Source organism: Neovison vison, chromosome 5, assembly GCF_020171115.1.
Source record: "Neovison vison isolate M4711 chromosome 5, ASM_NN_V1, whole genome shotgun sequence".
NCBI classification, from domain to species: Eukaryota; Metazoa; Chordata; class Mammalia; order Carnivora; family Mustelidae; genus Neogale; species Neogale vison.
Window position 1 is genome coordinate 71,011,022 of NC_058095.1, and position 20,710 is coordinate 71,031,731.

The window sequence follows — 20,710 nt, forward strand, 5'->3', positions numbered from 1 at the left end:
CTAAAATGCTTGCTTCTTCCTAGAGGATCATTTCTTTGCGGGGACCAAGATAAAGGCGGCCCTGAAGGTTGGGCCCGGCAACATCCCCTCTCCACGCTCTCCTTATTAGCAAGTTCATACACACCCTCTTCATTTGGTCCCCGCACTCCTACTCCCTAGCCTTCTAGGGACTTCTCACGGAGTCTGCCCTTCGGTAGGAGCCCCCGGGATGGGGGGTGGGGAGGCTTATCTCCCGGTTCCAACCTGCCTGTGAGGAGCGCACCCCCGGAGGGATACTTGGAACACACTCGTAACCCGAGGCAGAGGGAGGGGGTCACCTGAAAGAGCAGCAGCGGGCTCCGGCGGAGCGCAGGGTGGAATTACGAATTCGCCCTCTCCAACCCCCGCCTCCGCAGATTTCACTGTAACGACCCACAGTCTCCTTTGTCCTCGCGAGGTCCCCAGCCCCCCACTCCACGCGGCCTCCAGCTCCTCGCACCGTGTGCTGCCCCTCAGGGTCCTCGCTCCTAGCCCCCGGGGGTCTGCGGACCGCGACGGTTGGCGGGGGCGTCTCTGGTGTCCGGGCACGGCCCGCCCCCTCCCCCTCCCCGACCGCGTGTGCAGGTGGGACGGTCCCAGGGCGCGCGGGGCGGGGCCAGGCCCCCCCAGCCCACCGCAGCCTTACGCGCACCACTGCCCGCGCCAGCATGGAGCCCCCATCCGCCGCCACCGCCGTCGCTGCCGCTACTGTTGCCGCCACGACTGTCGCCACCGCCATCGCCCCCCGGGAAAGCGCCCAGCCGCCCGACGTCCCCGGCTGGCGCGTCTGCCTGCGGGGCCTGCGGGGCGCTCTGCCGCCCGACATGCGACGCGAGGCGGCCGCGCTGGTGGCTCTCGCGGGCCCCGTGGTGAGTGCGCGGCCCGGCGGCCCCGCGCCCCCAACCCCCGACGGCGGCCCAGCCCGGGCGCAGCGCAGCGCCTGCTGCTGGCGCTCCCGGAGCCTCCCCCGCGCGGGCTTGGCGTCACTCTCGCGCTCCCCTTCCTTTTTCCTCTGCAGTTCCTGGCGCAGCTGATGATCTTCCTCATTAGCGTCGTCAGCTCCATCTTCTGCGGGCATCTGGGCAGAGTCGAGCTGGACGCCGTCACGCTCGCGGTGTCGGTAGGTGTCCGTCCCTCGCCTCTGTCCTTCGGGGTCGACCCCGTGGTGGAGCCTCGGAACTGGCGTTGTCTGACGGCGGAGGTCTTCCCTTGCCCCGTCGGACCTTGACCCTGGGATTCGCCTTGTCCGTAGGTTTGAAAGAAGGTCGTGTCCACGCGTGCGCGCATTGGTAACCCTCCCGCCAGGGATCGCAGGGAGTTGGTGGCAATGATAGAAATCGTGCTGGGGAAACCGACAGAACTGCTTCCCCCCCGTCCCGCCCCCCCCCCCCCCCGCCCCGTTACAAAATCTAATCAAGGGACGCCTGGGTGGCTCAGTTGGTTGGACGACTGCCTTCGGCTCAGGGCGTGATCCTGGAGTCCCGGGATCGAGTCCCGCATCAGGCTCCCAGCTCCATGGGGAGTCTGCTTCGCTCTCTGACCTTCTCCTCACTCGTGCTCTCTCTCACTGTCTCTCTCTCTCAAATAAATAAATAAAATCTTTAAAAAAAATCTAATCAAATAACTTAGAGGTAATGTAGGTTGTCCGCCATTGGTTCGAATTACACAGCTCGAAATGGGCGCAGTATTTCACACTCGTCCTATAGTGGCTCCCCGTGGGCTGTGGGTTGAAATGGCACCTCCTTCGAGGTCTTTTGTCCCTGGGTTTTTGTTAGTGATGTAATGGAAAGGGGACTCGCTCTTGCCTTTCATCCAGGCTTTCAGGGAAAGTGAAGAACCCTTCCAAGGGGTGACGGCAAGGTGGATCTCCCAGTCTTAGAAAATGTCTCCTTCGCCCCCACTGGAGGTGGGTCTCTGCGGGCGGGACCACCGAAGTTTCTCTGTGGCTTTATGGCTGGGATGACCTCACTGTGTGAAATGAGTCGTTTTATTTACAGGTCTGTCATTGAGTGAACTAATTCACGTGAAGGGATATTTCCTCTTCCTTTCAAAGTTTACGTGGGGCTTCTAGAAAGAGCCAAGAAAGCAGAGAAGCTTTATAGACCGGTTGTTAACTATGTCCCCTGGAGAGGATGAACTTGACCCCTCCCCCCATAGGTCACTGTGGCCCCTGAGACACCTTGAACTCCTGGTCATTCTGTTGGCTGTGAACAGATATTAATACTGGGTTGTTACTGGGAACTTGGAGGGACACTTTCTGTCTGTTTCTCCATGGGGCCCATAGTCGGGGGGAGGGTTCTACCTTCCAGCTTCCAAACTTTTCTTTCCCAGTGTCTTTTCTTAAAAACACATTTTAATTAATTTTTTTTTACTGAGCTGTAATAATCGACATACAGGTGTATAATGTATTTGTTCGTTATGTGTATATAGTAGGAAATAATCACCATTCTAAGTTTAGTTATATCTGTCACTAAACATAAGACTTTTTTCCATGTGATGAAATCTTCCAAGATTTAGTAACTTTCAAACGTGCAATACATATTATTAACTATAGCCACTATGCTGTACACTGTATCCCCACATTCACATATTTTGTCACTGGAACCTTATGCCCTTTGACTGCCTTTACCCAGCTTCTGGGCCCCCAGCCCACCTCCCCAGTCTCTCATAATCCCCAGTCTGCCCTTTGTATCTATGTGTTTAGTTTTCTTTTGTTAAGATTTCACATATAAGTGAGATTCTATAGCACTTGTCTTTGACTGGCTTATTTCACTTGGCATAATGCCCTCAGGGTTCATCCATGTTATGACAAAAGTCAAGATTTTCTTCTTTTTTATGGCTGAGTTATACTGTGCATCAGAGCTCGCACACGTGGGTGTGGACCACATTTTCTTTATTCGTGTATCCATCAGGGGACACTTGGGTCGTTTCCTTATCTTGGCTTAGGAATAAGAAGTGAACATGGGGGGAGCAGATATCTTTTTGAGTTAGTGTTTATGTTTTCTTTGGTTAAATACCCAGAATTGGGGGGCGCCTGGGTGGCTCAGTGGGTTAAGGCCTCTGCTTTCGGCTCAGGTCATGATCCCAGGGTCCTGGGATTGAGCCCTGCATCGGGCTCCGTGCTTGGTGGGGAGCCTGCTTCCTTTCTCTCTGCCTGTCTCTCTGCCTACTTGTGATCTCTGTCTGTCAAATAAGTAAATAAAATCTTAAAAAAAAAAAAAGAAAACAACCCAGAAGTGGGATTGTGGGATCGTATGGAAGTTCTGTTTTTAAGTTTTCGAGGATCCTTCCTACTGTCTTCCCAGGTGGCTGCACCAGTTGGCGTCCCCTACCATAGTTCACAAGGATTTCCCATCTTCTCCAACACTTGTTATTTTCTGTCCCAGACTCTCACAGGTGTGCTGTGCTAGTTCCTCGTGATTTTAATTTGCATTTTCTTGAGGATGAGTGATGTTGAACATCTTTTCTAGCATTCGTTGACCCTTCGTATGTCTTTGGAGAAATTTGTATTCAGATCCTCTGCCCAGTTTCTAATCAGGTTGTTTGGGGTTCTTTTGCTGTTGATCTGGATGAGTTCTTCGTCTCTTTGGAGATGAGCTCTTGACCAGATACACGATTTGCAGATATTTTCTCCCATTCGGTAGGTTGGCTTTGCACTTTGTTGGTGGTTTCCTTTACGGGGTAGAGGCTTTTGAGTGTGGTGTAGTCCCACTGGCTTGCTTTTGCTTTTATTGCCTTTGTTTTTGGTATCAACTCAAAAAAATCATTACCAGGACCAATGTCAAAGAGCTTACCGCCTATGTTTTCATCGAGCACTCTGATGGCTTCAGGTCTTGCTTTCAGGCCCTTAATCCATTTGGAGTTATTTTTTTGTGTATAGTGTAAGTCCCATTCTTTGGCCTGTGGCTGTCCAGCTTTCCCAATACCCTTTATCGAATAGACTGTCTTTTTGCAATACCCATGTCTGAACATTACGTCCAGGTACAACATCCTCTACTTTTCCCTGTAAGGATATCCACTGGCCAGTACCGGGTCTCTTCAGTGTTCAACAAACACTCCAGCACCTGGATGCTCATCTCCTTGGATGTGGGGTGGGCCTAGTGTCCCTCCATCTCACTGGCTTCCAGGGTCCCCCAGATCTACTCCAGGACTCACACAGTACACATTTTGTCCCACAGCATAGACCCCCGGTAGATGTTTAAAACTTTACTTTCCTGCTGGCAACGTTTTATCCTTGTCCCATCAGTTCCCCACACTTTGACCTCGTGGGCTCTTCCCATGCTGCGGTCCCTCCATCTTTTCTCCCTCTCAGGTTTGTGGGCAGGTCAGTCCATGCCTGACACCCCCTCGTCTGCCCATCAACACCAGACCACCATTACTCCCCTCTTCAAGACCACCTGTGTTCCAGAACCATCCTTCCTCTTCCATTTCTTCTCTTTACTTGGTCCCTCTGCATAGGATAAATGTATCCAAGTCTCTCCCTTTCTATAAAACCACCTCCAGCCCCTGTCCGCCTGCCCAGCCCCCTGTCCAGCCTCTAGCCGCTTCTGTTCTTTGCCAGAAAGTCTTAGGTCTTTATTTCCTTTTCTGCCCTTTGCAAGGTGGCCTGTATTTCTCCACTATTCTGTTTCATGTGCCCTAATGTTGCCCGTGACATCCCGCTCTGCCTTCTCCGGGGGCCTCGCCCTAACCAGGCCTCCCTGCCACCCCTGGCCTCCTCTCTGCTTCCTCTGCTGACTCTCCTCGGATCTCCTGCCACCCTCTGACAGGTGTACCTCTGTCTCTTCCCCTCCTTCCTCCTCTTTATTGATGCCTCTCAGATTTGTGTCTCCGTCCCTGACCAACGTGCCCCTTCCCATGTCTAACCAGCTCGGGATCTGTTGGCTTGAGTATGCCAGGACCCCCTCACACTCTCAAAATGTGTGAAGCTCGAGTGACCATCTTCCCCGGGAGTACCTAGACCCTCCCCTCTGGTTTTTTTTTTTTAAAGATTTTATTTACTTATTTGACAGAGAGAGAGATCACAAGTAGGCAGAGAGGCAGGCAGAGGAAGAGGGAGAAGCAGGCTCCCTGCTTAGCAGAGAGCCCGACTCAGGGCTCGATCCCAGGACCCTGGATCATGATCTGAGCCGAAGAAGGCAGAGGCTTAACCCACTGAGCCACCCAGGCGCCCCTGTCCCGAATTTCTTAAAACGACTCCTCTTCTTCTGTTTCCTGCTATCACTGTCCTGGCCCGGTCTGCACACTACCTGCCAGCCCTGCGCAGCCCCTCCTCTGGATCTGACTCCCATCTCATCCTCCAGTCCCAGCTGTTTAAAAAAAAAAAAAATCAAGGCACCTCCTGGCTTAACCCTTTCATTGCTCCTGTCACCAGGCAGTGAAATCCAGGCATGGGGCATCCTGCCTGTGGGTGCCCACTGCATTCTGCGACTTGTGTGGGAGGCTGGGGCGTATGCTTCTAGATGTGACTTTGGGGCATCTGCAGAAAGCTTTCCTGGAAGCCCCAGGTAGGGCCTGTCATTCTGGGGCTTTGCCACGTACTATGTCCTAGCATGCCCTCCTGTCGACTGGGCGGCTCATGTTAAGCTTTGCCTAGCCTGGTGCCTGGCTCAGATCTGGCCCAAGTGGGTATTTCAGAGAAGGACATAGCTCCGGGGAACTGTGAGCTGGGCTTCACCTGGGCATGTCCTGGGCATGACCTTCCCATGACCTTCCCAGTGCTGTTCTTTCACGCTTTTCCATCCCAAAGCACCTGATGATAAGAGCGTAAGAAGAGTTCCTATGTTTTGAAGAAAAAATTCATAGGTACAGGGTGAATAGAAACCTGAAATTCGGGACCCCTAGATGGCTCAGTGGGTTAAAGTCTCTGCCTTCGGCTCAGGTCAAGATCCCAGGGTCCTAGGATTGAGCCTGCAATCAGGCTCTCTGCTCAGTGGGGAGCCTGCTTCCCTTCCTCTCTCTCTGCCTGCCTCTCTGCCTGCTTGTGATCTCTGCCTGTCAAATAAATAAATAAAATCTAAAAGAAAAGAAAAGAAACCTGAAATTCAGGTAATAGGCCTGAAAAGAGAATATGGGAAGGTTGGTGTATTCAAAAAAGAGGAATTTCTGTAGCTAAGGTTCAAGGTCAAGGGTTCTGTGCCTGTCCTTCCTTAAGAAATGGGTGGTTAGACTATGTTTTTGAACAGCTGTGAAGCTATAACTAATTGCTAAGAAGACAGCAGGCCCAGTATCAAAATATTCATGAGGGGTGCCTGGGTGGGTCTGTCGCTAAGCATCTGCCTTTGGCTCAGGTCTTGATCCCAGGGTCCTGGGATCGAGCCCCACATTGGGCTCCCTGCTTGGTGGGAAACCTGCTTCTCCCTCTCCCACTTTCTCTGCTTGTGCTCCTTCTCTCGCTATCTCTCTCCATCAAATAAATAAAATCTTAAAAAAAACCACAACTCTTCATGAAAGCTGGATACATTAAAAAATGTTCTGCCTTACGAAAAATTGTCGGTGGAATGAGAGGATTTATCAAAGTGTGTTTTTTAAAAAATATATTCTTAAAATATTTTATTTATTTATTTGAGAGCGAGATAGAGAGGGAGAGAGAGAGAAAGCACAACTAGGAGGAAGGGCAAGGAAGAAGCAGGCTCCCAGCTGAGCAGAGACCCTAATGCGGGGCTTGATCCCAGAATCCTGGGGTGGTGACCTGGGCCAAAGGCAGAGGCTTAAATGACCAAGCCACCCAGGTGCCCTAAAGTGCTTGTTTTTTTTTTTTTTTAAAGATTTTATTTATTTATTTGACAGAGAGAGAGACATCACAAGAAGGCAGAGAGGCAGGCAGAGAGAGGAAGGGGAGCAGGCTCCCCGCTGAGCAGAGAACCCAATGCGGGGCTCATCCCAGGACCCTGAGATCATGACCTGAGCCGAAGGCAGAGGCTTAACTCACTGAGCCACCCAGGCGCCCCCCAAAAGTGCTTGTTTTTTAAAACAAAAGAACATTAAAAAAAATTTGTTTTTAAAGTAATCTCTCCCCCTTACGTGAGGCTCAAACTCACGACTCCAAGACCAAGAGTCCCATACTCTACCAGCTGAGCCAGCCAGGCACCCCCTGGGAACGTTTATTTATACCCTATCTTGCTTCCTGAAAAGTTTGAGTTGGTTTATAAAAATACTTCTGAGACAGAAGGATAAATAAATAGCTGGTAGGATAGGGTCAAAGAAACGTGCATAGAAAAAGACTCAGCTAGGATTGATCAGCACCCAAGAAGGTACAAATCGTACTCTGGACTCCCCACCCTGGTAGTTTCCAGAAATTCCCAGCATGCCCAAGATGTTACGGAGCCCTGTACTCGGGGGAAGGATGGCCTTTATGATACCGAGTCAGAGGAATGTCTCTCAGCCCCTTTGGTAAAGTGGAAGACGGTGTCCTGGACAGCTTGTCACGGAGATACAGAGCAAGTTCAGAGCCGGCTGAGCATACAGGTGGTCACCGTATGGAGAGGGGGTGACATCAGAACTTAGGGTTAGCAGCCCTTGACGGGAGTTAGGGCAGACTCTGACAAGGACCCTGACCTGGGGAGAGACTCGGAGCCCTCCAGGAAGAGGAAGGGGGGGCTTCCCTGTCTTTTTCTGGAAGGCTGAGGAGTGTTTGGAGTTTTAAACCTTGACGCTGCCCTGGACTGGCAGGCAGAGCGCAGGGTGTCTTGGCGTGGGCGCCTCCTGCTGTGCCCTGGACCGGGCCTGGGGACTTGCTCTGTGTGTGGCCTGTCACCGACTCCCCAGGGGACTGGAGTCTGTGACCTTGGTCAGTCAAGAAATTAACTCACAGGGGGTCGACCTCCCTGCTAATGGTGAGATGGGAGATGAAAATGAGGGCCTCCAGCTCCCCTCTACCCCCCACCGGCCACTGCAAAACAGCACCTTGGGCTGTGCCCTCTATTGTCAGGGGCCCAGGCTGAGGCCGAAGCCAGTGGGTGACCCAGAATGAGTCCCCGTGTCTCACTAAGGGATTAAAGCCCGGGACCAGCCTTCCCGGCCTCAGGCCACCACCTGGATGGCTGCAGCTTTCTGGAACTTGTGGCAAGCTCGTGGCACCTGCTCAGGACAGGTTTGCCTCGCACATCGAGGACCAGAGTCCTTGCTGTCAGCTGCCGGTCACAACCTCACTTCTTCACAGAGATGTCACAACGGGCACTGTGTGGAGAAAACTTAGTTGGTAAGACACCCTGGTCGACACGAAGGGATTGTGATCCTCTCGTCAGAGGGTACATTTCTGTTTACAGTTGGCAGGCAGCCGTTCGACCTGAAGGAGAAAGCCTTCTGCTTGCTCCTCAGAGATATTCACTCCTTGGTGTGGGGGGAGCCGCTGTCCCCGTTGGTCCCTGGGGTGCTGGCCCAAGCTCCATGTTGTTCCTTGCAGGTGGTGAACGTCATTGGGATTTCCGTGGGAACTGGCTTGGCCTCCGCTTGCGACACTCTGATGTCTCAGGTGAGGACCCGTTTTGGTCATTTACTTTTCCTGTGGGAGACCATGTAGGGGACTGTCCCCTCTGTGGCTTTTGTTGGTTTTTACTTGTCAAATACGATGCTGCAGGTGTGACTGGATATAAGGAGAGTTGGCTTCCTTGTGTGCTCAGGTGGGGCTTTCCTTTTTCTTTCCTGTTATGATCTCTCCCACCCTAAAACTGCCCTCCCTCGCCCAGTGTTGAAGACTCACGTGTCCATCTCCTGCTCCCATCTGTCTCCTGAGGTCCAGGCTTGAAAGTTGGTCATGTTCCAGACATCTCAAACTCAGCTTGACCAGAACTAAACTCATCAGACTTTCCCACCTGAACTGTTTCTCTCACAAGAATACACTGTCCTCCACTCAAGTCAGAATCCTTTATCTCCCATCTCCGTATGTTAGCAGAGAATCTGTTCATTTCTCTCCGTCCTCACTGGCTGTCATGGGATTGGGAATTCTGGTTGGGTGTGCTAGCACAATCAAAGGAGAGTCATATTCTGGTTCAGGCCTTTCAATCCTGGGTCTGTCTTCCATCTCACCCACCTACTTTTTTGTTTTTTAAGATTTTATTTATTTATTTGACAGAGAGAGATCACAAGTAGGCAGAAAGGCAGGGACAGAGAGAGAGGAGAAGCAGGCTCCTTGCCGAACAGAGAGCCTGATGCAGGACTCGATCCCAGGACCCTGAGATCATGACCTGAGCTGAAGGCAGAGGCTTAACCCACTGAGCCACGCAGGCGCCCTCACCTGCCTACTTTAGAAGCACAGTGGTTTCCTCTATAGGATCCCAGATGCTTGGGGAGAGAGCCTTTATCCCATTCAGTCTTGGAATCCCTAAGTTCAGCCTTGTGCTTTCTATACCCTGCAAGTTTGTTGAATGAGTGACAGGAAGGCAGGGAAGCAGGCAGAGATGGGTAGATGCTGTGGACAGATGATTGGGTAGATGGATGGACAGTTGGATAGATGTTTGGGTGGTTGGTAGATGGATGGTTGGGTAGATGGATGATGGATGGATGGATAGATGGTTGGGTAGATGGTAGATGAATGAGTGAATAAATGGGTGGTGGATAGATGGGTGGGTGGATGTATGAAGAATGGGTCCTGCCTTCAAACCCAATGCCTGGGAGAGTGAGGACAGGGTTGTGTCCCAAGGAGGGAGAAGCACTGGGCATATGTGGTGTCTCCTGAGCTGTTGTGCAGCTCCGCGGCAATTTGTGCATGAAGGTGTCCTGAGATGGTTTCTATGGGCTAAGCCAGACATGGCTCTAAAGGAATTAATGCAATTTAAGTTCAAGTTAGCTCTGGATTGGCATGGTGTAGGATGTGAATTTTTATTTTAAACTAGTTTTTTGTCCTTTTTTTGCACCATTTATTTTTATTCATATTTAAAAAAACAAAGACCACATCTATGACTTATTTTACCATCTATCACTATGTATTGGGCATTCTTCTGTATTAGTAAATGTATTCCATAATAGCACGTTGTTTCCTGGATTTTTATTTTTAAAAAAGATTTTATTTATTTATTTCACAGAGAGAGAGAGAGATCACAAGTAGGCAGAGAGGCAGGAGAGAGAGGCGGAAGCAAGCTCCCTGCTGAGCAAAGAGCCCGATGTGGGGCTCAATACCAGGACCCTGAGATCATGACCTGAGCTGAAAGCAGAGGCTTAACCCACTGAGCCACCCAGATGCCCCTTTCCTGGATTTTAAATAGCCTCTTTATTTTATTTTATTCTTTTAAATATTTATTTATTTGAGAGAGAGAATGCGCAAAAGCAGGGGGGAGGGCTAAGGGAGAAGCAGGCTCCCCACTGAGCAGAGAGCCTGTTTCAGGACTCGATCCCAGGAGCCTGGGATCATGACCCGAGCCTAAGGCAGACACTTATGACTTAGCCACCCAGGCGTCCCTTTATTCTTAGTTTTTAAAGATCTTATTTATTTGACACAGAGAGAGAGCACAAGCTTGGGGGTGGGCAGCAGAGGGAGAAGCAGGCTCTCCAAGCCTGATGTGGGATTCAATCCCAGGACCCCTGGATCATGATCTGAGCCCAAGGCAGCCGCTCAACCGACTAACCACCCAGATGCCCCTTAAATAGCCTTTTAAAAAGATCGTAAAAAAAAAAAATTAATATGGATGCCTGGGTGGCTCAGTTGGTTGGGCGGCTGCCTTCGGCTCAGGTCATGATCCCAGCGTCCTGGGATCGAGTCCCACATTGGGCTCCTTGCTCGGCAGGGAGCCTGCTTCTCCCTCTGCCTCTGCCTGCCTTTCTGTCTGCCTGTGCTCGCTCTCTCTCTGATAAATAAATAAAAAAATCTTTAAAAAAATTAATAAAAAATAAAATAAAATAAAAAGATAGTTAAAGGTCAAGTACATATAGAAACTTCAGATTTCCTAGAAAAATATTTGAACAAGTTGGGGGAAAAATCACTAAAATTTAATCTTCTGAGTTCTATTAACTTTTTGATGACTGTCCTACAAACACTTCCATCTGTGTACACTCACACATCCACACCATTCTAAAATCTGCATGGTTGTAAACCATGTGTTTTGGAGAACGTGGTATGAAGCAGGTGCACACATTGCCTTTATAATATTCTTTGTCATGTATATTGCTTTTTTAAAAAATTTGTTTCTATTGCTTCTTGTACCGTATTTTTAGGTAGACCACTTTTTGGGTGTGGAAGGAGACAGTCATTCTGGTTACTTGAAGGAAAGGGAACGTGGGAAAAGCTCCACGAGACCCAGACTCAGCCAGGCCACTGTGAGGTTGCAGCCCCTTGGCCTGGGTTGGGTCTGCTTCTGTCTGGGGCCTGCCCTGTCCTCCCCTGGACGGCTCTCTGCTCCGTGGTCTGGCCACCCGGCAGCTGCTCAGCTCTGGCTTCTCTACCCTCATCCCTCCTAGACTTCAGCAGGTTATGTCATTTTTCCATCGACCCCGTCTCACTGTGGAGGCCACTGGGGCAGCTGCCGTGCCCCTCCCTGGTCCCAGACACGCAGCTTGCCCTGTGCCTCTCCCAGATTGCTCTCAGCACACCGTGGCATTTTTTTTTTTTTTAAGTCAGTTTTAAGTTTTTTTTTTTTTTTTTTTTAAGATTTTATTTATTTACTTGCCAGAGCGAGAGAGTGCAGAAGCAGGCGGAGCAGCAGGCAGAGAGAGGGGGAAGCAGGCTTCCCGCTGAGCAGAGAGCCTGATTTCGGGGCTCGATCCCAGGACTCTGATCATGACTTGAGCTGAAGGCAGAGGCTTAACCCACTGAGCCACCCACGCTCCCCACACCATGGCGTTCTTTACTGTTATGTGTTTCTTTTCTCGAGTCCTTTGGTGGCAAGAACCTGAAACGCGTGGGGATCATCCTTCAGAGAGGAATCCTCATCTTGCTGCTGTGCTGCTTTCCATGCTGGGCCGTCTTCATCAACACGGAGCGCATCCTCCTGCTTTTAAAGCAAGACCCCGAAGTCTCCAGGTCAGCAGCGTCACTCATGTCAGAACCCCAGGTTCAGAGTAAGGGGCTGTCCGGTCCTCTTCCTCATGTCCACGTTCCTGGACTCCAACCCTATGGCAAACAGAAGCTGTGATGTGCAGACCATAGGAGAGAGGGCTGGGGGGGACCACCTGACACGGGGTGATGCGGGGTGACACGGGGTAACACAGTGACCTGATGCCATGTCCCGAGTGAAAAGATGTAGGACAAGAATGTGTGTTTTGTAAACGCGCAGAGTACTTCTCTCCTCCCAGAAGCAGAATGGCAACACAGTCTCCTTCCCGTTTTTTTTTTTTTTCCCCTTTTCTTCTTCCCATTTGTTTTATGAGTTGAGGTGTTATTTATTTTTTTTTAAGCTATAATTCCAGCAAGCTCTGTGGGATCGCCTACAGGGTACATGGGATGCAGGGAGGCACGTCTGCTCTTCTAGAAGACCGTTTGGCGGCTTCAGTGTGAGATACACCTACAGTCCTGACTCAGTTTCTAAGTCTTGCCCAGTTTCCAGTTCATGTTGCTGTGTGTTCCTTCTACCTTTTCGGCGAAGAATGAGCTGGGAGGTGTGAAGTCCAGCTTTCCTGCATCCCGCCTGCTGCAGGGTTAATTTGGGTTGTTGGAAAAGTCTCGTAAGAGCATTAAATTTCCCCATGTAAATTATGTTCAGTTTTAATTTTTAGAAAGTACTGCGTGGATTCAGCTTGTGGAAGTATGATCAGCAATTGTTTGAATGTTAACCGACACTGCTTGTTGTATATTTCAGGATAGCCCAGATTTATGTGATGATTTTTATTCCTGCTCTTCCTGTAAGTGTCAAGGGTATTTTTTTTATCTTTTATTTTTTAAACGTTGACTGATTGATTGATTGGAGTGAGAAAGAGAGAGCGAGAGGATGAGTGTGGCGGGGGAGGGACAGAGAGAGAAGCAGACTCCCCGCTGAGCAGGGAGCCCAACTCCGGGCTCCATCTCAGGACGCTGGGATCAGGACAGGAGCTGAAGGTGGACGCCCAACTGACTGAGCCACCCAGGCGCCCTGCATTGCACTGTGTGAAGCAGTTAATGAATGTGGTCATGTGTGTGCCTCCGTCCTTTCATTTATATAATGCTATTCCTGTGTCCGTTCCGCGAGTATCTCTTGGACCTGCCATCCCTCCCTTTCTGATTCTCAAAGCTCATACCACTTTGAGGTCCAGCAGCTTATAGGAAATACACACACTGATCATGCCCATCTCATCGCTCTTATGCCGTGATTACTCTCGATGGCAAGCTAATCGGGATGTTTCCGGGGCTTCCCTGGGATTTGGGGATGTACCCCCCCCCGTTGGTACCCTCAGAGCCGTTCAGATGTCAAGGCAGTGAGCTATTTTCTGCTTCAGCCATTTAGAGGTTGACTTGTCCGTTCTGTCAGTCCTTTCTGGAAGATTCCAAACAGTTAGCATGCTAGCATTGACTGGTGTGGCTTTGGTTCTCCGATTTTGTGGTCTTTCATCAAGAGGAAGTAACTTCTTGAAAAACGGAACTCACAGGGACTATTGGATTGACACTTTGATGTTAACCAGGGCGTTTCTGGTTTCGTCTTACAGGCAGCCTTCCTCTTCCAGCTGCAGACGAGATATTTGCAAAGCCAGGTACAGGTTTTTTGTCTTTTCTTACTCCATGGTACTGGAAATGTAGAGTAAGTATTCTTAGGGCATTTTCTATGAAAGTAATTCACAGGTTTTGTTGTTCTGTTTTATTTTTTTCCTGGAATTCTACCCAGAGCTCCTTGTTGGGGAGACCTGACGTCTCGTGGATGGATTTTGTTCAGCTCAGGGGAGACGCTCGTCTCCATCTGACTGACTCCTGCGCCCACCCTTGGTGTTACTGTGCAGTCCGCACCCTCCACCCCTTACCTCTCCCGTGGGCTACCTACGGGCTCTGTGTCTGGGCCCAGGCCTGGCCCTGGTGCCTCTGTTTTTGGGGAAGAGACTGCAGAGTTCCAAGGGCCACAAACCCAGAAGTGCCCAGGGTTCACAGTGCCCCCAATACACCCGAGGGAGAAGGGACACAGGCGAGACGGGCGAGGGCAGAGGTGAGGGGTGACCTCTGGCTCACCACGCCACCCTCCCCAATCCCTCTTTCCTGAGCTGCCTGCTTGCATCCGTGTGACTTCTGTGCACTGAAGCCACTCTTTTTTTTTTTTTTAAGATTTTATTTGTCAGAGGGTGAGAACTCACTGAGCATGAGCTGTGGGAGAGGCAGGCCGGCGATGGTCCTGTGCTGTCATTTAAAATGACATAAAAAATCCGTAACTCGGATTGCCCCCCTGTTCAGGAAGACTCCCTCTTTCTCCTGCCCATCTCATCGCTCTCACAGGACTCCTTCCCTGGGAGGTGTGGCAGCTGTTTCCGCACCACACAGTTCCACCAGAGCAGTTGCCTGGCCTACCTCTTAACTCGATTAGATTGCTCTCTGCCTGCATGGACGGGGACCGCCCACAGGTGGAGGGCTCGTCCCCCTTCTAGCCTCCCCACCTCCACATGCCGATAGCAAGTCCAGGCTGCACCTGGGTGACCAATGGGCTGCAAATCGAAGCTTCCACGACCCCCTGCTCAGGTTCCACTAATTTAATTAGAGCGACTCATGGAACCGAGGACAAGTTTGCTTATGATCTACCAGTTCATTATCAGAGGAAATGACAAAGAATGCCGACAGCACCCACCCTGCCAGCGAGGTCTGTGGGAAAGGGGTGCCATCTTCCCAGCACGTCCTTACATTCACCAGTGTGGAAGTTTCCTGAATTGTGTGCTTTTCGGGGAGGCAGGATTGATCATTATGAGAGAGGGGCTGAAACAGTCGAGCTTCTAACCCTGCTTGGTGTTTCGGGTGACCAGTTCCCATCCGGGAGCCCACTCACAGTCCTCATTGTGACAGAGGGCACCCTTGTCACCCAAGACATTCCAAAGGATTTAGGAACTCCGTGTCAAGAACCTGGGTTGAAGACCATATATTAGAACAAAGGACTCCCCTTGGTCTTATCGCTGGGGGAATCACAAGGGATTTAGGAGCTCTGTGCTGGGAACTGGGGGGGTGAGAGGGGCCGAGACCAGTATATGTGTCTTCCTTTATTTCACTCCACCTGATTAGCTCTTGAAAATGCTATTTGTTTTCTTCTTGGGGATTTTAGGGCATCATCATGCCGCAAGTGATCACTGGGATTGCAGCGAATGTGATCAATGTGGGCATGAACGGCCTCCTACTCTACGCCCTGGACCTCGGGGTTGTGTAAGTAGCGACCCTCTCATTTCCCAAATCCCGAGTGCATGCCGGGTGCCGGCTCTAGTCCCAGGGGCTGGGATATGGGGGAGTGAGGCAGCCTGGGAGGGAGCCCTGACAGGTGTCCCTTAAGACGGGGCAGGGGCTGGTGCTCAGGAGGGGCAGCCAGCCCAGGCTTTGGGAAGGGAGTGAGGGGCTTAGTTGGGGGAGATGAGGGAGAATGTTCTGGAAAAAGTGCTGTGTGAGCCAGCACCTGTATGTCAGACTGGAGTTAGCCCGAGGAGCCTGTGCAGATGGAGATGGGCACCTAAGCAAAGGCAGGAGCTGGGGCAGAGCACGGTGGGGAATTCTCCCGCTCTCTCTGAGTTGTAAGAAATTGAGCCAGTTCCATCTTTATGAAGCTCGAGAACATGAGGGTCCCATGGAGGCGCCATGCTGTTGGTCCATCCCCCAGCTAAACCTCCCGGTGTGTGCTGGCCCAGAGCCAGCCTCCCCTACAGGTGGCGGGCGTTGGCCCACCAGTGCCTGGAGACGCAGCCCTGAGCCCTGGCAGTGTCTGCATGACTTAGGGCACCGTGTTTCTTCCTAAATGAAAATTGGTTTAGTGGGTCTTGATCGACATTTTAAAAAATGAGGTATATTATGAATGACAAAGAATAAAATGTGATAGAATAGGAAACGCGAGAAGGTACAAGCGTATTTTCAGGGGACGTTTGTTCCTGCGTGTGTGTGCATGTGTGTACACATATTGTTGTGGGTACCAGGTAGTGATAGAAAATTTCTTTCCTACTATTACTTGCAGTACGAAATATATATAAAAGCCATTAAATAAAGGAGAGTGGAGAGGTGGAGTATAAGAATAATCAATGAAAAAAGTTTTGTAACATCTTCTTTATGCCAAGAGCTGAAAGAGGCTTTGGCTGGGGGTGGGGACGGGGGTGGGGGGGTGAGTTAGAGTCGACAGGTTTGTGAGCTGGTGACGTCAACCCACGTAAACAGCTAAGTGGGAGGTCCGGGTTTCCCCTGCAGGTGCACCTTACAGACCCTCTCTTAAAAGTTTCTTGAACAAAATAAATAAAGAAAAATCTTAAAAAAAAAAGTTTCTTGAACAAATCTACAAAGGACAGTTGCGGGGGGATAGTTGGGTAAGAGGAGAAGAACCCATGGGAATGGATTAATCTGTGATAAAATTTAAGGATGGGTCAGAAGAGTGAAGTGAAAAAAAAGAAAGCAAGCAGCCCTGGGCTCCCTGTGCCAGGATGTGGCATCGTTTTATTCGTGGGATAAAATATCTGTCGAGGATGTTCTAAGGTTATCTTATAATAGCAAATAAGTTTATTACAATCTTGAGAAATAATACCGCCATGAACCTTAGACCAGTATTTTGAACATAGTAGCTGTGTTTTGATACTCCATGTATCTATGTGTAAGAAGTTATCTGATGGGTTATTTGAAGCTGTGAGGATAAAGAATGGTGACACATGTTTATATGTTCTTTTGTTTTTTGGATGATGATTAGTCACCTTTGGGTCTTCCAAAATTTAGCATTGCTGAAAAGAAAACAAGTCTGTCTTAAGTGGGTACTGTATTTAGACCATTAAAAGGTAGCCTACGGGTTCTAGGCTTTTCTTTTTTTTTTTTAAGATTTAAAAAAAAATTTATTTGATAGACAGAGATCACAAGTAGGCAGAGAGGCAGGCAGAGAGAGAGAGAGGACGAAGCAGGCTCCCTGCCGAACAGAGAGCCCTATGCGGGGCTCCATCCCAGGACCCTGGGATCATGACCTTAGCCGAAGGCAGAGGCTTAAACCCACTGAGCCACCCAGGCGTCCCTGGGTTCTAGGCTTTTCTAAAGACTGTGATTCTCTAACGGAGCCAAAGCTCATGAGGGGTAGCCTGTTTCTTTGTACTTGCACAGAAGGCACTCACAGAGAATGATCACGTTCTCTCCCTCAGAGGATCTGCCTGGGCAAACACCACTTCCCAGTTTCTCCTGTCTGCTCTTCTTTTCCTGTATGTGTGGTGGAAAAAAATTCACGTCGACACCTGGGGAGGTACGAGGACTTTGATTTCTTACGTTTTGTTATTTGTTATTCAGAAGGATGTAATTCTGGTTTGGGAAATTGTCCCCCAACTCCGAGAGTTTTTTTTGTGTGTGTTTTTTTTAGTCTTTTGGAAAATTTAAAAATTATAGAAAATATTTAAATTGGTCAAAATATAAAAGTTATAGGTCAATATGAGATTTTTAAAAATTTTATTTTATATCTGTGAAGGCAGCTTTTGGTCATAAAAAAACCATTGGCAGCTGTTTGGTTGTAAGAATCAATACTTAATGAATTAAAATTGAGGATATAATAGTCCTGACTGTTCTTTGCAACTAATCCTGGTATAGTAAAGCAGAGCTTGGTTAATGTCTTATCAACGCAAATGAACAGACTGAACTCAAAAAACCGGTTTAACTTACAGGGTAGCTCAATTCCCTTAAATAGTGTAACATGCGTTTGTAAATTTAGTAAAATTGTGGTAAAGCATCTATCACAGAAAACTTGCCGTCTTAACCATTTTAAGTGCTCTTCAGTACGTTCATGATGTTGGGTAAACATCACCACCACGTCTTTCAAAAACATTCCTATCACCCCAAATAGAAACCTGTACCAGTTAAGCAATAACGCTCCATTCCCCTCCCTCCAGCCCCCGGTAACGCCCAGTCTGCTTCCCGTTGATCTTGTGCCTTGAAACCTTGCTGGACTCGTTCATTACCTCTAGTAGCTTTCTTGTAGATTCTTCAGGTGTTTCTACATGCAGGATCCTGCCATGTGTGAACAGAGAGCATTTTACTTCTTCCCCCCAGTTTTGGTGCCTTTTATTTATTTATTTATTGCCTCATTAACTTTATTTATTTTTTTTCCAATTTATTTATTTTCAGAAAAACATTATTCATTATTTTTTCACCACACCCAGTGCTCCATGCAAACCGTGCCCTCTATAATACCCACCACCTGGTACCCCAACCTCCCCCCCCCCGCCACTTCAAACCCCTCAGATTGTTTTTCAGAGTCCATAGTCTCTCATGGTTCACCTCCCCTTCCAATTTACCCAAATTCCCTACTCCTCTCTAACACCCCTTGTCCTCCATGCTATTTGTTATGCTCCACAAATAAGTGAAACCATATGATAATTGACTCTCTCTGCTTGACTTATTTCACTCAGCATAATCTCTTCCAGTCCCGTCCATGTTGCTACAAAAGTTGGGTATACATCCTTTCTGATGGAGGCATAATACTCCATAGTGTATATGGACCACATCTTCCTTATCCATTCATCCGTTGAAGGGCATCTTGGTTCTTTCCATAGTTTGGTGACCGTGGCCATTGCTGCTATAAACATTGGGGTACAGATGGCCCTTCTTTTCACGACATCTGTATCTTTGGGGTAAATACCCAGGAGTGCAATTGCAGGGTCATAGGGAAGCTCTATTTTTAATTTCTTGAGGAATCTCCACACTGTTCTCCAAAGAGGCTGCACCAACTTGCATTCCCACCAACAGTGTAAGAGGGTTCCCCTTTCTCCACATCCTCTCCAACACATGTTGTTTCCTGTTTTGTTAATTTTGGCCATTCTAACTGGTGTAAGGTGATATCTCAAAGTGGTTTTAATTTGAATCTCCCTGAGGGCTAATGATGATGAGCATTTTTTCATGTGTCTGATAGCCATTTGTATGTCTTGATTGGAGAAGTGTCTGTTTATATCTTCTGCCCATTTTTTGATGTGTTTGCCTGTTTCGTGTGTGTTGAGTTTGAGGAGTTCATTATAGATCCTGGATATCAACCTTTTGTCTGTACTGTCACTTGCAAATATCTTCTCCCATTCCGTGGGTTGCCTCTTTGTTTTTTTGACTGTTTCCTTTGCTGTGCAGAAGCTTTTGATTTATTTTTTTTCTTCATTAGTTGATCTGATAGAACTTCCAGGGCAATGCTGAATAGCAAAAGTGAGAATCTTCGTCTTGTTTCTGATTTCAGGGGTAAAGCTTTAAAGTTTTCAGTCTTTGGCCATTGATAGGATACATGTGTGATATTCACAGAAGCCCTTCTCAGGTTGAGGAAGTTTCCTTTGTTCCTAGTTTGTTGAGTGTTTTTGTGCATAAAAGGGTGTTGGATTTTTTTTTTTCCTATGTTAACTGAGATGAGCAGTATTTGTTTTTTCCCCCTTTGTTTTATTAATGTGATGTGTTGCACTCATTGGTGTTAATCATCACTTGTGTTTCTTGGATAAATCCCATTGGGTCACAGCGTATGATCCTTTAATATGCTGCTGGGTGCAGTTTACTAGCATTTTGTCAAGGATTTTACATCCGTATTCATCAGGGATGTTGCTCTGTGGTTTTCTTTCCCTGTGTTGTCTTTTTTTTTTTTTTTTAAGGATTTTATTTATTTATCTGACAGAGAGAGATCACAAGTAGGCAGAGAGGCAGGCAGAGAGAGAGAAGGGGAAGCAGGCTCTCCCCGCTGAGTAAAGAGCCCAATTCGGAGCTCAATCCCTGGACCCTGAGATCATGACCTGAGCTGAAGGCAGAGGCTTAGCCCCCTGAGCCACCCAGGAGCCCCAACCTGTGTTGTCTTAATCTGGCCTTCATATCAAGGTGATGCTGGCCTCACAGAACGAGGCCATGAGTTCGGTAGTATTACTTACTCTTTTATTTTTTGGAAGAGTTTGAGAAACTCAAATTTGGTGTCAGTAGTACTTCAGATGTTTGCTTTAATTTACCAGTGAAGCCCTAAGAGTTGGACTTTTCTCTGTTTGGAAATTTTGATCACCTATTCAATCTTTTATTAAAGGTTTGTTGAAGTTTTCTTTCTTTCTTTTTTTTTTTTTAAAGATTTTATTTATTTGACAGAGAGACAGAAAGCAAGAGAGGGAACACAAGCAGGGGAAGTGGGCGAGGGAAAAGCAGGCTTCCTGCCTAGCAGGGGGCCTGATGCGGGGCCAAGACCCTGGAATCCTGACCTGAGCTGAAAGCAGACGCCCAAAACACTGAGCCACCCAGGCACCCTACTGAGGATTTCTATTTCTTTTGGTTCAGTTTAGGTGATTCTCGCGTTTCTAGGAATTTTGTCATGTCATCTAGTTAACTCATTTGTTTCCATATAGTTGTTCCTAGTACTCTCTTATAAACCTTTTTATTACAGTGAGGTTGGTAGTAATGTCCCCACTATTATATGTGATTTTAGTTATTTAAGTCTTCACCCTTTTTCTCTTGGTCAGTTTACCTAAAGTGTTGTCAGTTTCATGGATCTGGTTTTTTCTTCGCCCCCGAAGAATCAACTTTTTGTTTCTTCTGTTATTTTTCTGTTCTGTATTTCTTTTTATTTTTTTTTTAAGATTTTATTTATTTATTTGTCAGAGAGAGAGGGAGAGAGAGCGAGCACAGGCAGACAGAGAGGCAGGCAGAGAGGCAGGCAGAGGCAGAGGGAGA

At 48.5% G+C, this 20,710-nt stretch overlaps 1 protein-coding gene across 1 annotated transcript in view; it reads left to right on the top strand.

Annotated features, from left to right (window-relative positions):
* The first annotated feature begins 686 nt into the window (after positions 1 to 686).
* The window catches only part of LOC122907395 (multidrug and toxin extrusion protein 2-like), a 67,000-nt gene continuing 46,976 nt past the window's right edge, over positions 687 to 20,710 (top strand). The window contains exons 1-8 of the mRNA XM_044250278.1: positions 687 to 887; positions 1,037 to 1,138; positions 8,423 to 8,491; positions 11,823 to 11,971; positions 12,747 to 12,789; positions 13,567 to 13,611; positions 15,150 to 15,247; positions 17,194 to 17,291. Coding sequence (XP_044106213.1) covers positions 687 to 887; positions 1,037 to 1,138; positions 8,423 to 8,491; positions 11,823 to 11,971; positions 12,747 to 12,789; positions 13,567 to 13,611; positions 15,150 to 15,247; positions 17,194 to 17,291 — 805 coding nt within the window. The remainder of the gene's footprint in view (positions 888 to 1,036; positions 1,139 to 8,422; positions 8,492 to 11,822; positions 11,972 to 12,746; positions 12,790 to 13,566; positions 13,612 to 15,149; positions 15,248 to 17,193; positions 17,292 to 20,710) is intronic.